This window comes from Bombina bombina, unplaced genomic scaffold, assembly GCF_027579735.1.
Source record: "Bombina bombina isolate aBomBom1 unplaced genomic scaffold, aBomBom1.pri scaffold_450, whole genome shotgun sequence".
Lineage (NCBI taxonomy): Eukaryota > Metazoa > Chordata > Amphibia > Anura > Bombinatoridae > Bombina > Bombina bombina.
The window spans coordinates 27,860-51,725 of NW_026513078.1; the positions used below are offsets into that span (position 1 = coordinate 27,860).

Sequence of the window (23,866 nt, forward strand, 5' to 3'; positions counted from 1 at the left end):
AATCCTTTGTAATGAGAGTTCGTCCTACTCTGAACTAATGACCTTACTTAACTTAGCTAACATCTGCAAAATAGAGATGTCGCTATTTATCCTTGCTCCAAGTTATTTATAAAAATATTAAAAAGAACAGGGCCCAGTACTGATCCTGGGGGACGCCACTGATTACCTTTGTGCAATCTGAGTACGATCCATTTACTACTACTCGTTGCTCCCCTATCTTTTATCCAGTTATTTATCCATGAGCTAACATTTTTCAGCAATTCCCAGTCCCTTCATTTTTGTGCATTAATCTCTCATGTGTCGCCTGTATCAAATGCCTTTGCCAAATCTAAGTGTATCACATGACTGATTCCCCCTTTATCTATATTACTTCATCGTAGAATCTAATTAGATTAGTTTGACATGATTTATTTTCTCCTAAAGCATGCTGATTAGAACTCATAATCTTGTTTACACGAATATGCTCATCAATATAATCCCTTCAAATATCTTCCCCACTATTGATGTCAGACTAACTGGTCTACTAGCTTCCTGGATCATCCCTGCTTCCCTTTTTGAAGAGTGGCACCACATCAGCTTTACGCCAATCCTGGGGTACCATGCCTGAGGATAATGAGTCTTGAAAAATTAAGAGTAGTGGTTTTGTCTATAACAGTGCTAAATTCCCTTAACACCCTTGGTGTATTCCATCTGGGCCTGGAGTTTTATTTACCTTAACTATTATTCAGTTTTTTCCTGATATCCTCTAAACATAACCCAGTTAATGATATGGACTGACATGTTCTATTTTGTTCCAAAGTATCATCCAATGGTTCCTCTCATGTGTATACTGAAGAAAAAAACTGGTTTAGTATCTCAGCCTTCTCCCTGTCATTATTTATCATGCTACCCTCCACGCATTTTAATATACCTATATTATCCTTCTTAGATTTTTTTGCTATTTATGTACTTAAAGAACCTTTTAGGGTTAGTCTTAGAATCTTGGCAATTAATTTTTCATTTTCAATTTTGGCTAATTTGATTGCTTTTTTGCATGCTTTGTTACATTCCTTATAAATATTGTATGTATGAGTCTGTACTATTTTCTTTTTTTCTTATTAGCCTTTGAAGCTGCTGCCCTGCATTGCGCACCCCTCTTTAGTTTGTTATCTATTACTACTCCAAAATCCCTTTCCTCCTCTGTTTAGCTAAGTCTTGTCACATTTAAATAATACGTTGCCTGCTTTATTTTACTTTCAAAATGTAGAACCTTGCAATTTTCCCGTATTAAATCTCATTTTCCATTTACCTCCCCATACTTCTAATTTTTGCAGATCCCGTCTGTAACGAAAGATCATCTTGCTCTGACCTAATGACCTTGCTTAACTTAGTATTCATCTGCAAACATAGAGATGTCACTATTTAAAGGGACATGAAACCCCCAAAAAATATTTAATGATTCAGAGGATACAATTCTAAACTACTTTCTAATTTACTGCTATTATTATATTTGTTTCATTCTCTTGGTATCATTTGTTGAAGTGCAACAATGCACCACTGGTTTCTAACTGAACACATGGGTGAAGCCAATGACAATTGGTATATATATGCAGCCACCAATCAGCAGCTAGAATCTAGATTCTTTGCTGCTCCCTAATCTTACCTAGATGAACCTTTCAGCAATGGATAACAAAAGAAGAAAGCAAATTAAATAATAGAAGTAAATTGGAAAGTTGTTTAAAATTGTATTATCTATCTAAATCATGAAAGAAAAAATTTTGGGTTTCATGTCCTTTAATCTTTGCTCCAATTTATTAATAAAAATATTAAAAAGAACAGGGCCCAGTACTGATCCCTGGGGGACCATCACTGATTACCTTTGTCCAATCTGAGTATGATCCATTCGCTACTACTCGTTGCTCCTATCTTTTATCCAGTTATTTATCCATAAGCTAACATTTTCAGCTATTCCCCAGTCCCTTAATTTTGTGCATTAATCTCTCATGTGGCACTGTATCAAATGCCTTTGCAAAATCTAAGTATATTCACATCAACTGATTCCCCTTTATCTATATTTTTACTTACTTCCTCATAGAATCTAATAAGGTTAGTTTGAAATGATCTATTTCTCATAAAAACCATGCTGATTTAAACTCATATGCTCTCCGGAAACAGAAGTTATTGAAGCCGCGGTCTGAAGGACCGTTGCTCCATAACTTGTCGCCTGCTCTGAGGCTGCAGACAGAAATCACCCCCTGCCAGCGGGCCGCTTTTCCGCGAATATGCAGGGGGCGGCATTGCACCAGCAGTTCATAAGAACTGCTGGTGAAATGATAACATGCCGACAGCATATGCTAAATGCCACTACATCGTATCATGTCTGTTCGTACTACTGATAAATTGGCCCCATAATCTTGTTTACACAAATATGCTCATCAATATAATCCCTTATAAATCCTTTCAAATATCTTCCCCACTATTGATGTCAGACTAATGGTCTATAACTTCCTGGATCATCCCTGCTTCCCTTTTTGAAGAGTGGCACCACATCAGCTTTACGCCCAATCCTGGGGTACTTAGCCTGAGGATAATGAATCTTGAAAAATTAAGAGTAGAGGTTTGTCTATAACAGTGCTAAGTTTCCATAACACCCTTGGGTGTATTCCATCTGGGGCTAGCTACCCCCCGGGTTGGACCCTCTTTTGCCTTCATAACTGCCTTAATTCTTTGTGGCATAAATTCAACAAGGTGTTGAAAACATTCCTCAGAGATTTGGTCCCATATTGACATGATAGCATCACGCAGTTGCTGCAGATTTGTCGGCCTGCAAATCCATGATGCAAAATCTCCCGTTCCAGCACATCCCAAAGGTGCTCTATTGGATTGAGATCTGGTTGACTGTGGAGGCCATTGGAGTACAGTGAACTCATTGTTATATTTATGAAACCAGTTTGAGATGATTTGAGCTTTGTGACTTGGTGCATTATCCTGTAGGAAGTAGCCATCAGAAGATGGGTACACCTGTACAGTACTGGCCAAAAGTTTTGAGACATAACACAAATATTAATTTTCACAAAGTCTGCTGCTTCTGTGTTTTTAAGATCTTTTTGTCAGATGTTACTATGTATACTTTAGTATAATTACAAGCATTTCATAAGTGTCAAAGGCTTTTCTTGACAATACATTAAAGGGACAGTCAAGTCAAAGTAATTTTAAACAACTTTCCAATTTACTTCTATCACCACATTTTGCTTTGTTCTCTTCATATTCTTAGTTGAAAGCTAATTATAGGAGGTTCATATGCTAATTTCTTAGACTTTGAAGACTGCCCTCTAATCTGAATGCATTTTGAACACTAGAGGGCATTAGTTCATGTGTTTCATATAGATAACATTGAGCTCATGCACGTGACATTACTCTGGCGTGAGCACTGATTGGCTAAAATGCAAGTCTGTTCAAATGAACTGAAATAAGGGGGCAGTTTGGCAGAGGCTTAGATACAAGGTAAAAAGTGTATTAATATAACAGTGTTGGTTATGTAAACTGGGTAATGGGTAATAAAGGATTATCTTTCTTTTTAAACAACAAAAATTCTGGTATTGACTGTCCCTTTAAGTTTATGCAAAGAGTCAATATTTGCAGTATATACCCTTCTTTTTCAAGATCTCTGCAATTCGCACTGGCATGCTGTCAATAAACTTCTGGGCCACCATCCCTGACTTATGGAAGCCCATTCTTGCATAATCAATGCTTGGAATTTGTCAGAATTTGTGTGTGGGGGTGTTTTGTTCACCTGCCCTCTTGAGGATTGACCACAAGTTCTCAATGGGATTAAGGTCTAGGGAGTTTCCTGACCATGGACCAAAATGTCTATGTTTTGTTCCCCAAGCCACTTAGTTATCACTTTTGCCTTATGGCAAGGTGCTCCATCAAGCTGGGAAAGGCATTGTTCGTCACAAAACTGTTCTTGGATGGTTGGGGAGAAGTTGCTCTTGGAGGAGTTTTTGTACCATTCTTTATTCATGGCTGTGTCGTGAGAGAGCCCACTCCCTTGGCTGAGAAGCAACCCCACACATGAATGGTTTCATGATGCTTTACTGCTGGCATGACACAGGACTGATGGTATCGCTCACCTTTTCTTCTCCAGACAAGGTTTTTTTCTGGATGCCCCAAACAATCGGAAAGGGGATTCATCAGAGAAAATTACTTTACCCCAGTCCTCAGCAGTCCCAATCCCCTGTACCTTTTTACAGAATATCAACCTGGCTCTGATGTTTTTTCCTGGAGAGAAGTGGCTTCTTTGCTGCCCTTCTTGACACCAGCCCCATCCTCCAAAAGTCTTCGCCTCACTATGCGGTGCAGATGCACTTACACCTGCCTGCTGCAAGCTCTGCACTGGTGGTTCCCCCGATCCCGCAGCTGAATCAAATTTAGTAAACGGGTCCTAGTGCTAGCCTGGACTTTCCTTGGGCGACTCTGAAGCCTTCTTCACAACAATTGAACCTCTCTCCTTGAAGTTCTTGATGATACGATAGTTGATTTAGGTGCAATCTTAGCAGCAGCAATATCCTTGCATGTGAATCCCTTTTTGTGCAATGATGACTGCACAGTTTCCTTGCAGGTAACATGGTCAACAGAGGAAGAACAATGATTTCAAGCATCACCTTTTAAAGTTTCCAGTCTGTTATTCTAACTCAATCGGCATGACAGAGTGGTCCCCAGCTTTGTTCTGACACCAGTGTTAACGAGAGAATCACTCACATGATGTCCGATGGTCCTTTTGTAGCAAGGCTGAAATGCAGTGGAAATTATTTTTTTTGGGAGATTCAGTTCATTTTCATGGCAAAGAGGGACTTTATCATAACATTCTGAGTATATACAAAATTGCCATCATAAAAACGGAGGCAGCAGACTTTAATGAAAATGAATATTTGTGTCATTGTCAAAACTTTTGGCCAGGACTGTAGTCATAAGGGATGGACATGGTAAGCAACAATACTCAGGTAGGCCGTGGTGTTTAAACGAATGTTCAGTTGGTACTAAGGGGCCCCAAAGTGTGCCAAGAAAATATCCCCCACATCATTAAACCACCACCACCAGCCTGAACCGTTGTTAAAAGGCAGGATGGATCTATGATTTCATGTTCTTAATACCAAATTCTGACCCTACCCATCTGAATGTTGCAGCTGAAATCGAGACTCATCAAACCAGGCAACGTTTATCTAATCTTTTATTGTCCAATTTTGGTGAGCCTGGGCGAATTGTAGCCTCAGTTTCCTGTTCTTAGCTGACATTAGTGGCACCCGGTGTGATCTTCTGCTGCTGTAGCCCATCTGCATAAAGGTTAGACTTGTTGTGCATTCAGAGATGGTATTCTGCATACCTTGGTTGTAACAAATGGTTATTTGAGTTACTGTTGCCTTTCTATCATCTCAAACCAGTCTGCCCATAATCCTCTAACCTTTGATATCAACTAGGCATTTTTGGTCCATACAACTGCCTCTCACTGGATATTTTCTCTTTTTCAGACCATTCTCTGTAAACCCTAGAGATGGTTGTGCATGAAAATCCAAGTAGTTTTTGAAATACTCAGACCAGCCCGTCTGGCACCAACAACCATGCCACGTTCAAACTCACTTAAATCCCCTTTCGTCCCCATTCTGATGCTCGGTTTGAACTTCAGCAAGTCATTTTCACCACGTCTAGATGCTTAAATGCATTGAGTTGCTGCCTTGTGAATGGCTGATTAGCAATTTGTGTTACCAAGCAATTGAACAGGTGTACCTAATAAAGTGGCCGGCGAGTGTATATGAAGATAGTTATGCTGCAGCTTGGTAGCTCCACTAAACATATAAAGAAGAGAAAAAAAAACACCTAAGGTTAAGATTAGTATACGGCTCAGACATTCTGCCTTTACATTAGGCCACTTATAAATTGAATGGAGATATTATAGAAAAGTTGCCAGGCGTGCAGCACTGAATTATTTTATGTGCGTGTATAGTTTCATGGTGCATCCAAAAGTAAGATAGCTAATGTTCACGCCAAAGACTCACTGCATCTGTCAGCAGGGAGAACCAGCATGAAAGCTTTGGCTCAAAGTTTACACCTCCAGTCTGTAGAGAAGAGGTGGCAGTGGCTCCCCCCAATTAACCATGCCGGTTAATGTGCATTAGCTACACTGGTGTTATGCAGAAAATGGAGCGCCAGGGGAACCTGCTGTCGATGGGGAAATCATTTTCAGCATAACACTGGCAAAGGACATGCTCCTAACTGTGGGTAATAATAGATATGGCGAGTGCTTGATCTGGACCTAGGTGGAGATGATCTGGCTTTTAGTGAACCTGGTTGCACATAGTGAGATTCACCCTATGATGTGAAAGATTTGACAAGTATCGCCCGGCAGATCTTCCGCTATTGCTGGTGTCTCATTGCGGCTCAGTTTATTAGGCAGTCACCTTATACACAATCGTTATGAGTTCCATCGGCATTGCCAGCACTCTGCAGGGGAGTTCCTCACAGTAAAGTTGTCTGAAAAGAAGATGAGTACTGTTCATGTGTAATTATGGTCACATTAAAGACAGCTAATAGGCACTTTTTTGGGTACAGGCACCGGAGCTCACTCAGAGCGGCCGTCTCTCTCTTGAGTGCCGGCTCTGCCCCTCTGAAATATATTTTTTATTAAGATGTTATGATTTTCTTTTATAATTATGCAACTTAAGAACACAGTGCATAAACAGAAGCCAAGCATAACAAAAAGAAGAAAGTGATCTGCACTATGTAAAAATCCAAAAATGTATTTCTTCAAAGTAAAAGTATCTCTAATAACACAAGCAAATTGGCAAGGCTCAAAATGTTGATATGTGGTTTAGCGTCCCCTGCTGTAATGATAGAGTCTATGATTATGGCAGGGGAAGCTGAAACGTGTATAACTGACACTTGCAGGCATCAAGGTATCGATAGAACTGTTCAGCGATGAATAGCTTAAGAGGGCCTGTAAACCAGAAATCCTGCTCGGAGACTATCCACACAATCCATTTTTTTCTTAATATTCTTTACATAACTATGCAACATGTTTTTTTTTTACTTCAACAGGCCGACAATTGGACCGACTTTAACGTCAAATCACTTTGTTTAGCCATCTATAAAAAACACACATTTGTTATTTTTCCAAATATTTTAGCAATACTACATCAAATTTCAAATTAATATATATTGCAGATGTTGCCAATATGGCATACGAAATTGTTAAAAAAAAAATAAAAAATTAATCAACACTATTAAGTGAAATGAATATAACAATTAAAATTTTTGACCAATGGGTCTATTAATTTGGCAAGGTACTGTATTTTCATACAATATTTTTCTTAATATTTAAATATATTTTACTATTACGAGTCTAATCAAAAGATTTGGTTGCTAATTTTAAATTAAGAAAATTAAGGGGGCAGTATTATTGTCTATTCTGTTTATGTTCTATTCTGTTCTGTTGCTATGTGCACACATGTAAACCAATTGTCACAACAATATGTTAGAAATATGTTCTAGAATTTTTAATACATGCTGCACCTTATGTAACAATATTAAAATATATTTTGCTGCCATAGATGACTGTTTCCTTAGTTCAGTGGTGGAGGAAGACCTGCAAGTTCCTTTCAGTCTTGTGAGTATCACGTATACAAGTCTGTTGAAAGAAAAGTTCCTGATATGTCAGATGAAGTCTTAGCTTAGGCAAATTTGTATTCTATAAGCATAGATACATTTTTTTATTTGCAACAGGCTAAGCAGTACTATTTGCTACACGTGTAAAGTGGATTAAAACTCAGTTTAAAAGGGACATTATACACTAGATTTTTCTTTGCATAAATGTTTTGTAGATGATCCATTTATATAGCCTATACAGCTTTTTTTTTTTTTAAAGTATAGTTTTGCTTATTTTCAAATAACATTACGCTGATTTTCAGACTCCTAAACAAGCCCCAAAGTTTTAGGAGAATACCGATGTATACCTACTCCAGCTTGCTCCTGTTAGTGAAAGAGTATTTTCATATGCATAAGAAGGGGGGGGGGGCTGTTTTTCAGTGGGTGTTCCAGCTAATCTTTTTAACAATGCTAAACTGGGAGCTTCTAAGTAAGTTTTTTAAACTGTTTTACACTGGATTTTTATATCGGTATCTGTGCATATTATTCTTTATAGTAGTGTCTATTACATGCAGTTAAATGAAAATTGGTGTATACTGTCCCTTTAAACACTGCATATTTTTAAAAGCAAGAACCTTGAATGTACTCATGACACCACAGCACAATGCAGACACTTGCAGCCAGAAACATTACAATATTTATTTAACAGAGTATAGATATCTTACTGATCTGAAGTTTGTACATCTCCTATTTACAATGAATTAAAATATTTATTTTACTCTCTGCTAGCTATTTACATTGTCAACAGCAACTAAATTTAACATTTCAACAACAGTGAATAGCATTTTCTTGTAAGACTAATTATAAATATGTTCAACATGCACCAATAACATGATCTTCAAGATTTTGGTTCTGCTCTGGACAGATATTAGAAACTATTTACTGGTCCCAATGACATAGCTATAACCTTGGTTGCTGGAAATGCTAACGAACTATTTGTTTGCAATGCACTACTGACCCCTCTGGATGCTGTTGCAAATAAGAATCAAATAATTACAAACCAGGGAGAAACAGATTTTGTCCTAGCACCTTATCTAACAGTTTGTTTCATACCAGTATGCCAAGGAATGCTTGTGTGAGAGAGGATTGGGATTCTGGGTTTGAACCATTTTCCTATATAAAATGCATTCAGCAAACAATCTGAGTGTATGAAAATCTAGCATTGTCAGAGGTTTGAAAACGGGTTTAGTAAATCTGAACCTTAAAATGGAATATTTTTACAACCATATTTGAAAAATACATACTGATTTTATTCTATAATACAAATTAAAATATATTCTGATTGGACCATGCAAGTTCAATGACAGCTCTGAGATTACACATTTTAGTACAAATATAATTTCTTGTAATAATTTAATTGGCGCAACTTATTTTGAGAATGGAGCTGATGCCACGTCTCCTTCCTCAAGGACCATGCAAGCAGTAGGAAATAAATGAACATCATCAATATGCTGCAGTATCTTGGAGTAAATTAAATGAAGCAGTCAAAGCTAATAAAGAGCATAAGTGAAATGTCTCTATGAAACCATTTTCACAGATACACTAAAAAAACATTGAAGATCAACAGAGTGAATGATTTAAGCATAAACACTGGAGTTCAAAAATAACTTGCTTTACTCAAAAATGTGTTTGTAAAATGGGTTAAACTATCTGCTTCTGAAATGAGGAACCAGATTCTTATTTCTGTATAAACAAAAAAACTTAGCAAGTGACTCACACAATAAATATGGAATAGGTTGTGCGGTGTTAAAACCAGAAATAAGCAGTATATTCTTTTACGTTCATAGTGCGTTTAAAATCTATCCAGGAAAGTAGTATTGTGTGGTATTAAAATATGCCCAAAGCAGCCACAACAAACCAGCAGTTATTTTTTTTTTAAACGTGCTGATCTTTGCATTTGGACAATGTCTAATGTGTTGCCTTAAGAAGAAAGTAAGAAATGGGCCCAAAGTTCACTACCTCTAAAACTGAAATCCTATGGGTTTAGAATGTTGTTTCATCTATACAAGCTATAAATGTAAAATAGGAGAGGTAAAGGGCATAGGATTCTACTGTTCAGCGAGATAAGAAGACTACCAGCTCCAGGTATTGTAAGACCTAGGTTTGAAATATGAACCAATAGTTTCTAGGAAAGAATCTAACTATATGGGCTGCCAGATTAAATCCCATAAGGATATAATTACCGGTTCATCTCAAAAGCACAACTCCTGTCTTTAGTAACATTTACAGAAAAAAGACTTTTGAAGGTTTTTAGTTATGGTGAAAAAATCATTTCCAGAATATTTCAGTTGTCGTTCAGGAGTTTGTTTTGCACAAACACTTAATGATTGTCACTAAAACAAATTAACAAAATAAAGTTAACACATTATGTAAACAAACCTACAAATATGGAGAAAATGTGATTTGTCACAAACAACAAATTTCTGAGAAGCTTGAAATCAACATTTAAAATTGAAAACAAAGGTCAGTATTTAGGAAGTCTATTACAAATGGAGCAAAAAGGAGGTAAATATAGGTTATAATTTTCTTTTTTCGTTTAACAAGTAAATAAAATGCATATTCTTTGGCTCTTTTACCTTTCAACTAAAAATTATTTCTGCAAACTAATTAAAAATTGTAAAACCGAAATGTGAGAATGCAATTACATATCTTGGATTGCAACCTAAACCTACTCTAGACAAAGCATTTGCATTCATAAACCATTATCACTTTTAAACATGTATGAAACAATTAAAAGAATGAACATATTGCACTGAAAAATTGCAAGGTGAGCATTAGTGGCAGAGTGTGCAGTATCACATCTGCCATCATATTTTGAGATGAGTTAATAAAGCTAGAATACAGCTGTACCCCTCTGTTCTGCATGGTTTAATCCTGCCTGGCAAGGATGTTTAGCTGCATTCTATACATGAGGAATGGTCTGTTTAGGCCCTGTAGACCAGTGTTTGCTTTGCTTTAAAAGTATAGGTCACTACTTGCAAAAAGACACATGCTTGTGCAGCATCGCTCACTCACAAGAGCAGGACCTGTCAATTACCCCACACCAATAATTTAAGGGATAGAAAGGTCAAAGTTAAAATGTGCATGGGTGTATTTCAATTTGAAAATAGAAGCATTTTTTTGCAATATACTTCCATTAGGCAAAATGCTTCAAGTAAAGTTATTACTGTTATTTAGCGGTATATGCACATATGCTATTAGGGGCCGCCCACTGGTGATTTTGTGTATTCTGCCTGTCAAGAGTTAATTTGTGTCATACAAGCCACTGATGACACTAAGATGTGTTTGAATACTGTTGCCCTCAAAGCATATGTGCGTATGCCACTGAAAATCAGTAATAACTTTTACTAGAAGCATTTTTTGCTAATAAATAAAAATGCTTCTTTTTAAAATTAAAATGCACCCACGCACATTTAAATTCTGACCTTTCTATACCTTTATGCTTAGGAAGCAGCAGTCTTGCAGCTACTGCTTCTTAAAAGGAGAGTCAATATTAAACTTGCACGATTCTGATAGAGCCTGTAATTTTAAGACCCTTTATTTTGATTTTCAAATGTGCTTTGTTCTCTTGGTATCCACTGTTGAAAAATAATATGTACATATCCTACACTACTGGAGCTAGCTGGTGATTGGTGGCTGCATACATTTGTCTCTTGTGATAGGCTGACTAGATGTGTTCAGCTAGCTGCCAGTAGTGCATTTCTGCTCATTCAACAAAGGATAACAAGAGAATAAAGCCAATTTGATAATAGAAGTCAATTGTTAAGTTATTTAAAATTGTATGTTCTATCAGAATCATGAAAGAAAAGTTTTGGGTTTCATGTCCCTTTAACTCACTGTTAGGCTGACATGAGCGAGCCTGCATGGCATCAGCCTTAACAGCTTCATAGCTTGAGACCATAATAACAGATTTAAAACATAAATAATCACATGACAAAGACAAGTGCATCCCACAAGTTCTAATTTAAAGGGACAGATCCATGCAAACTATTCTTGAGTTATATAGCAACAAAACAGTTTGCTAAGCAAGTCTGCAATGTACTTGGAGTTCGCTTTTTTTTTTTTTAACATCAAATTGGCATGGAAGCACACACTAAACACCAATCTGGAGTATTCCAAGCACTTGTCATTTGTTTTTTATAAGAAGATTGTGCTGTCTCCTGCGAGTGCAGAGGACTGGATTGTTTGGTGATGTGGGGGCAGACATGTTGCTTCTTGCATTCATTTGCAGACCTGGAAGCATTACTGAAGCCAGGGCTTAATATTAGGATAGGTTTTGTGGGTGGATGGAATTCCGGTTACACATAACATAAAAATAATTAGTGTAATCCAATAAAAAAACCTACAGCTAGCATTGCATCCACTATAGATATAAAATACAGGCTTATTTTGGGAGTGTGAATTATAGCTATTGCTTTTCTAAATTCATATGACTTGAATTTGTATTTTGGATAGATACATTCAGCTTTTTCTTTTTTACAGTTAAGTTACACAGAGGGAAACAATAAAAAAATGATTTCAATACAGTAATGTAGTTCTTGGCATGTATAACTTACCACCATCTATTTAATAAATATAAACATTTACTGGCCATATCATCCTAACCAATGTCAGCTCCATTCTAAAGAATTTGTTTTAAAAGATGGTACAGATTCACAGTAACTTAGCTGCCCATATAAAAAACAGATGTTGGTCTACCAGCTATTCTCTGTATAATTGTGTGTATTAGCAAACAATGCCGCAGTCAGAGAGGGCGAGTATGTCCTTTTTAAACTGTAAAATAGAATAAAAAAAAAAAAATATCAACAAAATTAAAATCTGCCACTTGAATATCCATATACATTCACACCCGGATCTATTAAAAGGGAACGTAAAACAATACAACTCACCTAGAAGGTTGTATCAAAGGGGTGAAAAACCCCCCAGCAATAATCAGTAGCCCACCTCCCTGCCCTTACAGAACCAAGTAAATTTGGAAACATTAGCACAAGTTACAAAAAGAATAGTCATAACAAAGGCAGTATGGTCAAGAGGAAAGAGGGGTCACCAATAAAACACTGTGGGTGGAACACAGTTTCACATTGTACATCAGCAATTCCAGTTGGCTGTTTGACTCCGCCTGAAGTGTTCTTTTACTGGCTGGCCAGACCAGACTGGAATAAAGACTTGTCACATGTCTCAATAGTTACTGGGTGGAGCAAAAGGGGAGCAGCTGTGAAGGCTCTTTGACTGTTTTCAATAAGGAACAAAACAGCCCAAGGCCTTCTGTTTACCTGACAACAAACTTGACATCAATTTGCAAGCACTAACCTGAAGGAAATGAGAATATTCTAAAGCAATAAGTCAGAACTTTGTTGATTTTTTTTTTTTAAAACAATAATTCTCTCCAACTGTAAATCCACCAATTCTCGGAAAGAAGGGAAGACACATAAGAGTGTAGATTATCATAACATCATTGCTATTCATCTGTAATCTACATTTTCCTTCTTCCCATAGTGATGAATTTGAGGGAATAGTTCCTTTACAGGTGAAGCCAACAGGAGAGTTGAAAATGCATTCGACTGTCGAGAGGATAAAAGCCTGATGATCAGATTAATAAACATTAATTAAAAAATGGATTGCACTGAAAAAAGTTCAAATAACCTTTAAATAGTTCCTTGAAAATCCAGGTAAAAACATCATGCGCCAGATCTTAAGAATCCCACAACCATAAACAAGATTTTTATTTCCACTGACCTCTTTTCTGAGCAGACTCACAGTGTTGAAATGGGACTGACAGGATAATAATGGATTGCACATCACCCAAATAAAAAGGAAGAAATGACAAAAGCATTTTTTTTCTTAATACTTTGCACATGGAAAGTATGGAGAGGTTTGTATTGCTCTTGCTATAAAACACAGAATTCTAACTAAGGAACATAGATAAAACTAAAATATATTTCACATTGCAGTACGGATTTTGTTCAAGTGCAAAGAAACAGTTCTGTCTAAGAGAGGGCAAAAACAGGAGAGTGGGGAGCCAACTACACCTGGGAAATTAACTGCATATTGAAACTTGGAGACCGGGATTGTTTGGTCAATGGGGCACCAGGAGATAGGAGGTCTTTACCCTCTCCTCCATGGCCTAGCTTGTCTTCCTGTAAGCTAATAGTTGAAAATCTGTTAGTGTTGCAGACAGAGAGGTTAGTAGAACCTTCTATCCCTCCACTGCCACCAGCTTGATTTCCATTTACATAGTCAAATGATTTACTGGATGAAGTGCTGGAGGTTCGGATCAAACTTATATTATTGGCCTTTGGCACCACACCAGCAGGAAGGCTAAGGTGCTTCTTTACAGGTGATAGCTCTATCCCTTCAAGTGTTGCATCGGCCAATGGTGGGAGGTGTTGCTTCCTCGGTGTGCCTTCCCAAGGGTTTTCTACAGTCTTTGATTGAGTTGTCATCTCTTTTTCCTTAATGGAACGCACACTACCGCTTTTCCTTGAATTGTTCCTCTGAGACGTTTGTTTGGCTCCTAAAGGATGACTGCTTACAGAGGCTCCAGATGAAAAACCCTCGTCTGCATCATTAAGATTAATGGAGTCTTCTCCTCCAATTGTACCATCAGGACCTAAAATAGAATACAAAATAAATAAATAAATACAATGCTAAAACTATATTATATTAATAATTATAAATAGAAGCGGTTCACCATAAATAAATAAAAAAATTCAAAAGAATGAATCAGCTTGTCAGAATTATTGTGTTTGCCAGAAAGATGTATTTTATTATATTATTCTGTTACTTCATTTTATTTTACTCAATCTACTCAGCCCACTTAAAACTAAAATTCAGTTTTTGTTAAATTAATTCCACTAAGATCAGAGTGCCAGCACATGCTTTACGACTGTATAGCAGTTAAATGTCCCCTTGGAATAGGTAGAAACTTTATGAAGTAAATGATATAAGACTCCTCATCTCCTTTTATTCCACTTGCATTTTCCATTATGCTCATTACTTAACTTGTCTATGAAGAGATTTAAATTTTTTGGCATTTAGGTAAATATAAAGCTGGGGGCATGTTTCTTAAATGATGGTTGATCATGAAACTTTTTAAAATGGGTTTGAATTTCATGTTATGGTTATGTAGTATATAGTTTTAAAAGGGGCGCCAAGACATGCTTCTGCCCTGCGCTTACATGTGCTTGGTGTGTGGCTTCTTAAAGGGGGCTCCTATACATGTTTTCACCTGATATTTTACATTCAAGGCACTTAAAATGGGTTGCAGGCAATATGCACCCAATTTTTTTTTCTTAACTACTGAATTAAAAGCTTTACATTATCTTGCCTGTTATTATGTGTCATGTTGCCAGTCAGACAGATCAGACCATGGAATAGGATTGTGTGAGATTTGATAATATTGTACTGGTATGTGGGGGAAAACACTTTCTAAATGAACACATAGAGCTGGCTAGAACACCTAACATTGCTGGGTTTGATCCTGCAAAAAGAAAGATTTGCTGTGAGCAGGTGCATACCCACTTAGGTTTATTCCTCATATCCAACGAACACAACGTTTACCATGGTTATATATGAAATAATTTCAGGTAAGCAATATTCAAAACTTCTGGGAGATTGATACCTAACCAAAAAAGGCACAGTACACCCCACTATAATCTAAAACATGTCAATACAAAAATGTGAGATAAAAACAAATTCAGTTAGGGTATTTTTTTAATTAGTTCAATCATTCAAGCAACTTTTAGTACAAAATATTTCCAGTTATATCCATCAAAAATTAGACCTACTTATTTTGCCAAACATGCACATAGCATCTTTTACAGCCCAAATTGATAATGTATAATTTAATTTAGTAACTGTTTGTTGTAGAAAAAGCTAGCAAATTAGAATGAGTAATGCTAAACATTTGAAATGAATGAATACTGATGAAAAACAGCACATTTTATTTCAACCACTTACTAAAATATTTTTGCAACAGCTTATGCATTTGTATATTCTATTAAGACAACTTACCTGTTAACAAAGTTCCTAACATGGAACGCATTTGACTCAAGTGAAAGCAGAGGCATAAACAAATAGTAGTATGCATGCAAGAACACAGACCCGCCAAGCCAACAAGTCACTCGCATGCAACAGCAGATCTTAAACCGATGTGACCTTTAGAAGCTCTACTGAAATCTGTGGCACCTTTTATTACCAGTGACATAAAACATTAATAATTTGTAATCAAATACCTTAGATATATATATATATATATATATATATATATATATATATATATAATAAAAGTAATGTTAAGCAATATGTGGCAGGTCTCTTAAAAGCTATGGATCATAGATAAAACAGCAATACAACATTACTTGCTCCCAATAGCATCATATATTTACAAGATAACAAAATCCCATAATTTATTCTTACCTGATAGAAATTAATTTCTTTCTTTGTGGAGAGTCCGCAAAATCCTTACTCTGAGGAAGTACAAGACCTGGCCACTAGGAGAAGGCAAAGACACCCTATATAAAAGTCTTTAAATATCCATCCCACTTTCCCCTTTCTTTCCAGAAGTACATTTAGCCAAGGCAAGGAGGAAAAGAAAGAGACAATAGGGTAAAGGGGTGCATACTAAAACTGCCGTACCAGAAAAAAAAATATTGGCAGGTTTGTGGACTCTTACCACCAAGAAAGAAATTAATTGATCAGGTAAGAATACATTATGTTTCCTTTATATGGTGGTGAGAGTCCAGAAAATACTTACTCTTGTGAACCAATACCCAAGCTGTGGAGTCCGCAAAAACAAAGGGTAGAACCAAAAAAAGGTAAAGGCAGGCACCTATTTGCCAGGTATAACCGCCTGAAAAACTTTTCTGCCCAAAAACTTGAAACGTATGCAAGGAGGACCAGGATATATCCTTGCAAACCTGACCAACAAAAGCCTAAAGACCCAGCAATTGGAAAGAAAAACTAGCTATAAGATCTTAAGGCAGATAAGCCCCTCCTCCATTAAGCAAAAGGAATCAAACTCTTCATGTGTAACAACCCACAAAGAGCAGAAATCTGACCCTAAGGTCATTGCTGAGAGACCCTTATCCAGGCCAGTCTGAAGAATTTGCAAATACAGGAGATCCTGACTGATGCCAAAAATAGCCCTTCTCAAAAACACAAAGAAAAATAAACTTTCCCCTTCTTGTGGAAAGTTTTCCTAGACACAGGTTTGTGAACCTGAATAATAGTTAATATAGGTTAACACTAAGCGCCTAATGCTGAAGGGACCCTTAGCTTTAATAAATTGACCCCCTAGCGGTCAAATAAGTGGATAATCAGAAAGAAAGTAATTAAAGCGCCAAAGGCCGGGTCTAAGTTAAGAGTTATATATCATTTATTCAGTACAATAAAAATATAAAAATATATACCATAAACACATTAAAATAATAATAATCGAGGATCCAAGATTTTACAATAAGTTAAAACCAAAATATAAAAAAGATACAATTCTTGACTTGAACAGTCTTGTGGACTGTCTAGCAATGTGATACGTAGTATTCCAATATAAGAATAATTTATGTGTCTGCTGGTGGGTATTTAAAATTGCGTTGTGGCTGAGGTGAATGTCTTCAAATAAAATAAAATAAAATAATATATAATATAGAGTAACAGTGCCAAATTGAGAATAAAAATAAATATATATATATATATATAGATAGTGTGTCTTCAAACCGAGTGTTCAAATCAAGTGTTGAAAAATATCCAAACAAATGATGGTGAAAGAACAGTGTAAACAAATGTTGAAAAAAGAACAGTGTAAAACAAACAATCTTTTACACAATTAGCAATCTTAAATGATGTGTGATGTTAATCATACATAAAAGGTGAAATCAAGATTATATAACATGATAGCGAACTCCAAAAAAAATAATAGCAAAAAATGAAAAAAGAAAAAAAGAAAAAATGAAAAAAGAAAAAAAGAAAAAATAATAATATCCTGAAAAATGTGAACAGTCATACAGCCATGGGAAATGTCAGAATGAAAAAAGTGTACTTGTTTGTCCCAAATGAGATGCAGTGGTTTTTCTCCCAGTATTATTTCTCCCAGTGTGAGGTGCAATAAGACTCCTAAGTGATGACCCAATCGGTCAGTTCAGTTTTCTGCAATATCGATCCTTTCTGTCAAAAAAACAAGAACAATAATAGTGCAGACGTTTTTCACAACTTATTCCTATCAGAGTGTCACTTACCAGTCGACGCGTTTCGGTCATGCATTGACCTTTATTAAGACTCAGTCTTGATAAAGGTCAATGCATGACCGAAACGCGTCGACTGGTAAGTGACACTCTGATAGGAATAAGTTGTGAAAAACGTCTGCACTATTATTGTTCTTGTTTTTTTGACAGAAAGGATCAATATTGCAGAAAACTGAACTGACCGATTGGGTCATCACTTAGGAGTCTTATTGCACCTCACACTGGGAGAAATAACACTGGGAGAAAAACCACTGCATCTCATTTGGGACAAACAAGTACACTTTTTTCATTCTGACATTTCCCATGGCTGTATGACTGTTCACATTTTTCAGGATATTATTATTTTTTCTTTTTTTCTTTTTTCATTTTTTCTTTTTTTTTCTTTTTTCATTTTTTGCTATTTTTTTTGGAGTTCGCTATCATGTTATATAATCTTGATTTCACCTTTTATGTATGATTAACATCACACATCATTTAAGATTGCTAATTGTGTAAAAGATTGTTTGTTTTACACTGTTCTTTTTTCAACGTTTGTTTACACTGTTCTTTCACCATCATTTGTTTGGATATTTTTCAACACTTGATTTGAACACTCGGTTTGAAGACACACTATCTATATATATATATTTATTTTTATTCTCAATTTGGCACTGTTACTCTATATTATATATTATTTTATTTTATTTTATTTGAAGACATTCACCTCAGCCACAACGCAATTTTAAATACCCACCAGCAGACACATAAATTATTCTTATATTGGAATACTACGTATCACATTGCTAGACAGTCTGTTCAAGTCAAGAATTGTATCTTTTTTATATTTTGGTTTTAACTTATTGTAAAATCTTGGATCCTCGATTATTATTATTTTAATGTGTTTATGGTATATATTTTTATATTTTTATTGTACTGAATAAATGATATATAACTCTTAACTTAGACCCGGCCTTTGTCCTTTGGCGCTTTAATTACTTTCTTTCTGAACCTGAATAATAGTCAGTATGAGAGACATAAACTCCACTCTGAGAAACAACTAACCGAACAACCTATAAACAGGCAAGTTGAGAGACAAAAGATCTTGGTAAATGAAGGAAACTGGGATAACCGCATCTTTGCTTGTGGTGTGAGCCAGAGGAGGAGCGCTGAATATCCACACAAAGTCGGCATACCATAACCTCCACGGCTATGCAGAATCTACAAAAATTGCAGATACATAATCTTGCTTGATCCGAGCCTCAACTCTGATAAAAAGGCAAAATTGGAGGAACAGGTAAATTAGACGTAAAAATCAGGGGCGTATTTAGGTTTTGTGCTGCCCTAGGCACTCAAAATTCTGCTGCCCCCCCCAAAAATTTTTTTTTTCTTTTTTTCTTTTTTCCCCCCCCCATAACAATTCAAAAGAAAATGGCTAGCAAAACACTTGCATACAGGTGGGTTGAATTGATGCATCTCATACCATTTTCTCCCTGAGAGAAGGGAGAGAAAAGAAGGGGAGGGTACAAAAGGGAGGGAAAGGAAAGAAGGAAGGGAGGGAGAAGAGAAAAGTGGGTAGGGAGAGGAGAAAATGGGGGAGGGAAAGAAGGGAGGGAAAGAAAGTGATAGAAGGGAGCAAGGGAGGGAGTTGAGAGAAAGAAGGGAGGGAGGAAGGAAGGGAGGGAAGGAAATAAGGGAGGGAGTTGAGGGAGTGAGTTGAGGGAGGGAGAAAGGGAAAGAGGAAGGGAGAGAAAGAAGAATACACTGTGAAACAATCACTGCCCTTTACATGCAACAACATACAGTAATTACCATTATTCAAGTAACAAAACGTTTAAGTGTCCGTTTACTATTTACTTAGTGGGTTCATGAATGCAGAGAAAGCTAGCTATCAGTAGCTAACATACATTAGCACTGAGAGTTTACGATTAGACATCACAAGCTGATCTAAGCAGTGCACAAACGCATCCAGTCTGTTAGTAACTAAGACCTGCAATAAGCACTGCGCTCCCTGATCCACCACAGCTGACAAAGGGAGGCAGCATATCGGCACAAGGTCTTCTTCAGCCTCACCTTGTAAGCATATCCCTGGGCAAGTTTCTCACCAAGAACGCTTCCACTGCAAAAATGCCAGCGGCTCTAAATGAAGCAACGGTTTAAAGGAGCACTGCCTGTAAAGAGTGATCTTAATCAGTGCACGTGCCTTGTCTTCTCTGTAAAAGCCTGCACTTTATCGCTCACTGTACTGTGTGCTGGCTTTTAGAGATGATAGGGCAGATGTGCTGCCCTAGGCACGGCCTTGTTGGCCTAGGCCATAATACGCCCCTGGTAAAAATAGAGAGCAGCAAGGGTGTTTATCAGGTCTACCTGAGAATCCATGAATTCAACCAGAATCTGAGAAATTTGCAGTTCAGACTGAATGTCATAAGATTTAACTCTGGACAGCCCCTGGCAAAGAACCATATGCTTATCTGATCAATTTCTTTCTTTCCAGATATGGAGAGTCCACAACGTCATTCAATTACTAGTGGGAAATCTCTCTTCTGGCCAATAGGAGGTGACAAAGAGCACCACAGCAAGGCTGTTAAGTATCACTCCCCTACCTATACTCCCCAGTCATTCGACCGAAGGGAAATAGAAAAAAGGAATAACACAAAGGTGTAGAGGTGCCTGAGGTTTAGTCAAAAATAACTGTCACACTCCTCGCTTCTGAGGCTCTGTTGCTGCATTGCTTAGCAACATCCTTTGCCTCTGAAGCTGTCTCACTCTGCTGACACGCTCCCTGAAGCCGTCCCATTCTGCTGACATCACTGTGGGTTCAAATTCCGGCGTGTCCTTCGCTTGATGCCAGTTTGTTTTTTCCTGCCGGGTGACGCAACAAGGAATTACCAGCGGCAGTTGGCCTCCCTTGTAGATGATGGTGTTGAATTGGGTTTTATTGACACCAGTACCAAAGATTACTTGCTGGTGTCTAACCCAGCTACTCCCACATTCAATCATCTACCAAAGGTCCATAAATCCACTCGTGGTGTACAGGGGAGGCCAATTGTCAGCGGCATTGGCTCCTTGTTGGAGCACTTGTCAGAGTGGTTGGATCGTGTATTGCAGCCCTTAGTGCTATCACTCTGGAGATTTCTATCAGATACCAAGCATGTACTTAATCTCCTCTCAAGGGTGACATGGAGGGACAACTATGTATGGCTCACAGCGGATGTGAAGTCCCTGTATACGTCCATTCCACATAACAGGGGCCTTGAGGCCATTTGTTTTTTTCTAGAGAAACAATATGGAAAGAATTCTGAATTTGTTGATTATGTGGTGGAGGTTGCAGGCTTCCTTTTGAGTCATAATTATTTTGAATTTGAGGGTAATTTCTTTCTCCAGAGACGTGGGACAGCTATGGGGGCAAAGTTTGCCCCCTCCTATGCCAACCTGTTTATGGGTTGGTGGGAGCTGTCCCACGTCTTTGGAGATCGAAACCCTCATAAGAATTGCATTATTTGGTATGGTCGATTTATAGATGACCTCCTCTTCATATGGGGAGGCACGAACCCAGAGCTGAACACCTTTGTCGATAGTTTGGAAGATGACTGGTTGGGTCTACATTTCACACATGAGGTACAGCAGCATACCATCAATTTCCTTGATGTATCTCTCCAAGGGTTTTCAGGTCAAAACATAGTTTCAGAAACATACCGTAAGCCCATTTCAGGCAACTCACTTTTGCACGCCAAGAGCTGCCACCCCAAAGGGGTATTCAAGGGGGTAGCCAAGGGGCAATTTATTCGCCTCAAGAGGAATTGTAGCAAAAGTGAAGTGTATGAAAAACAAGCGGATGACCTTGCTAAAAGACTCAGGGAGAGAGGATATGAGGGTTCTGTCATCTCTAGAGTGAGACGAACAGTAGAAGGCATACCTAGAGATAAGTTACTAGGAACATCCAACACAGAGAAAAACAAGTATACCTTTTCTAATAGACAGAATGAGAAAGTGATCTTTCTGACTGAATACTCGAGACAATACGAAGAAGTTTGCCAGGTAGTAAGGAAGCATTTTACGCTGCTCTCTGCTGATGATAGTCTACAAGAAGAGGTAGACAGGGGCTTGAGATGTACTTACAAGAAGGGAAAATCGATTGGTAATATTGTGGCACCCACAAGAATAAAGAGGATAGAGACCTCCTCCTCTTCCTGGCTGAGTTGTAAGGGCACATTTCGTTGTCACCACCGCACTTGTGTGGCCTGTGAGAAAGTGGTTACAGGGGAACAATTTAGTTCATTAACTACAGGACAAACTTTTCAGATTAACTCTTGTCTGAACTGTAGATCCACTTTTGTTGTATATGTTATTAGCTGCAGGGAGTGCTCCGTACAGTATGTGGGCCTAACTACAAGGGAGGCCAGGACACGGATTAAGGAACATCTGGCAGACATACGTGCGGGGATACTAACCACCCCCCTCATACAACATTTCACTAGGGTTCACAACAAAAACACCTCTTCCTTCACTTGGACCATTATAGAGAGGATACCTCCTCTCAGGGGGGGTTTGGACAGAAATCGTAGATTAGGGGAGAGGGAGGCCTTCTGGATCTTCAAGTTGAGGACCAGGGTTCCAGAAGGCCTTAACTCAGAGTTTGATCTCATCAATTTTTGGTGAGTCCCCTTAATGACTGTATTTGTTGCTGTTATAATTTTGTTCGAACTCCACCTTGAGAGGACTGTATTGATACTTATTAAAATTTAAGAGCATGTCGCCATGTGTATGTATCTAATTGTATACTCATTAGAAGCTAAATTGTAGCTTTTATATACAGTTTCCCTGTTCAGAGGAAATTATGAGTTCTGTTCCACACATTTATTTTCTTTATATATTGTATAGTATGCACCACATACCAGTGTTATAACAGGGGGAGGTAAACTGAACGGAGAATCGGATAGATCCTAGAGATAACCATCCCTCTGTCAAAAATTCACTAGATTTTTAGTCCATATTGTAATTAATGGAGTGTAGGGATATCTCTGTTCTAAATAGTGCAGTATATCTAGAAGGGTTCAAGCTTTAGTATCCAGACCTTGACTTATAGCAGCACAACACACAGGGAGGGGCCCATTTACATGACCCTATGCTTAAAACATACAGCAATCTGGCAGAGGATTCCCTTTATTAATGAATTTCTTTGTATTACAGTGGGTCTCAACTGAATTACAAGTTTGATCTGCACGGGGACCACATTGAATGAACTGAAGAGTCCAACCAATTGTATATATACACAGTTTTTGCTTAGTGTTTAGGTCTCATTTGATTGTTTATTTATTTGTATACTACTATCCTCCCTGTTAGTATGTAAAAACATACATTGTCAAGTGTATCTGTTACAAGCTGTGCACGTACTGCATCTTAGAGTGACATTTCCATTGGTCCGGAGTCTTAACAAGGGGTGTATCCCAGCGGACCAATGAGCAAACTAGAAGGCTGTTTTAAACCACACATTGTTTAATCTTACCCAGGTAATGAGTAAGGCCAGGAGCTGAAACGCGTTTACCTGTTTTACATCAGCCTAGTATACACTATTTGTATCTTTAACCCCGGGGTGTCTATCCCCTCCACGGCAAGCGTTAGCAACTAGCTATTGTTGTTTTTTCACTCATGCAGCAGTGTATTGCTGCCTGTAAATAAAGCACTTATTTTTTCGCAGTATCCCTTGTCTGTGCTGACTACTTTTGTTTACTTGTTTTTTTCCTTGCTGTGGCTTTGTGAGTACTCATTTGGATACTTTGTTGCTTGATATTCTGTTAACGAACTTTGCTTGCCTGACCACGTCTCTGTTTAACCCTTTCAAACCTGAGGATATTTTGCTGCCTGATTTACTGTTAACAAATTTTGCAAATCTGTTCCACAGAAGCTCCATTTTTGAAGGCCCAAGAAGAAGAGACAGCCCTAGTGGAATGAGCCGTAATTCTCTCAGGAGGCTG

General features: G+C 37.6%; 1 protein-coding gene across 1 annotated transcript in view; it reads right to left on the reverse strand.

Annotated features, from left to right (window-relative positions):
- Positions 1-13,369: 13,369 nt before the first annotated feature.
- Positions 13,370-23,866, reverse strand: part of LOC128644699 (hyccin 2) — a gene marked incomplete in the record, with an annotated part of 276,864 nt that continues 266,367 nt past the window's right edge. Inside the window, 1 exon segment of the mRNA XM_053697212.1 lies at positions 13,370-14,287. Within this exon segment, the coding sequence (XP_053553187.1) occupies positions 13,701-14,287 (587 nt within the window).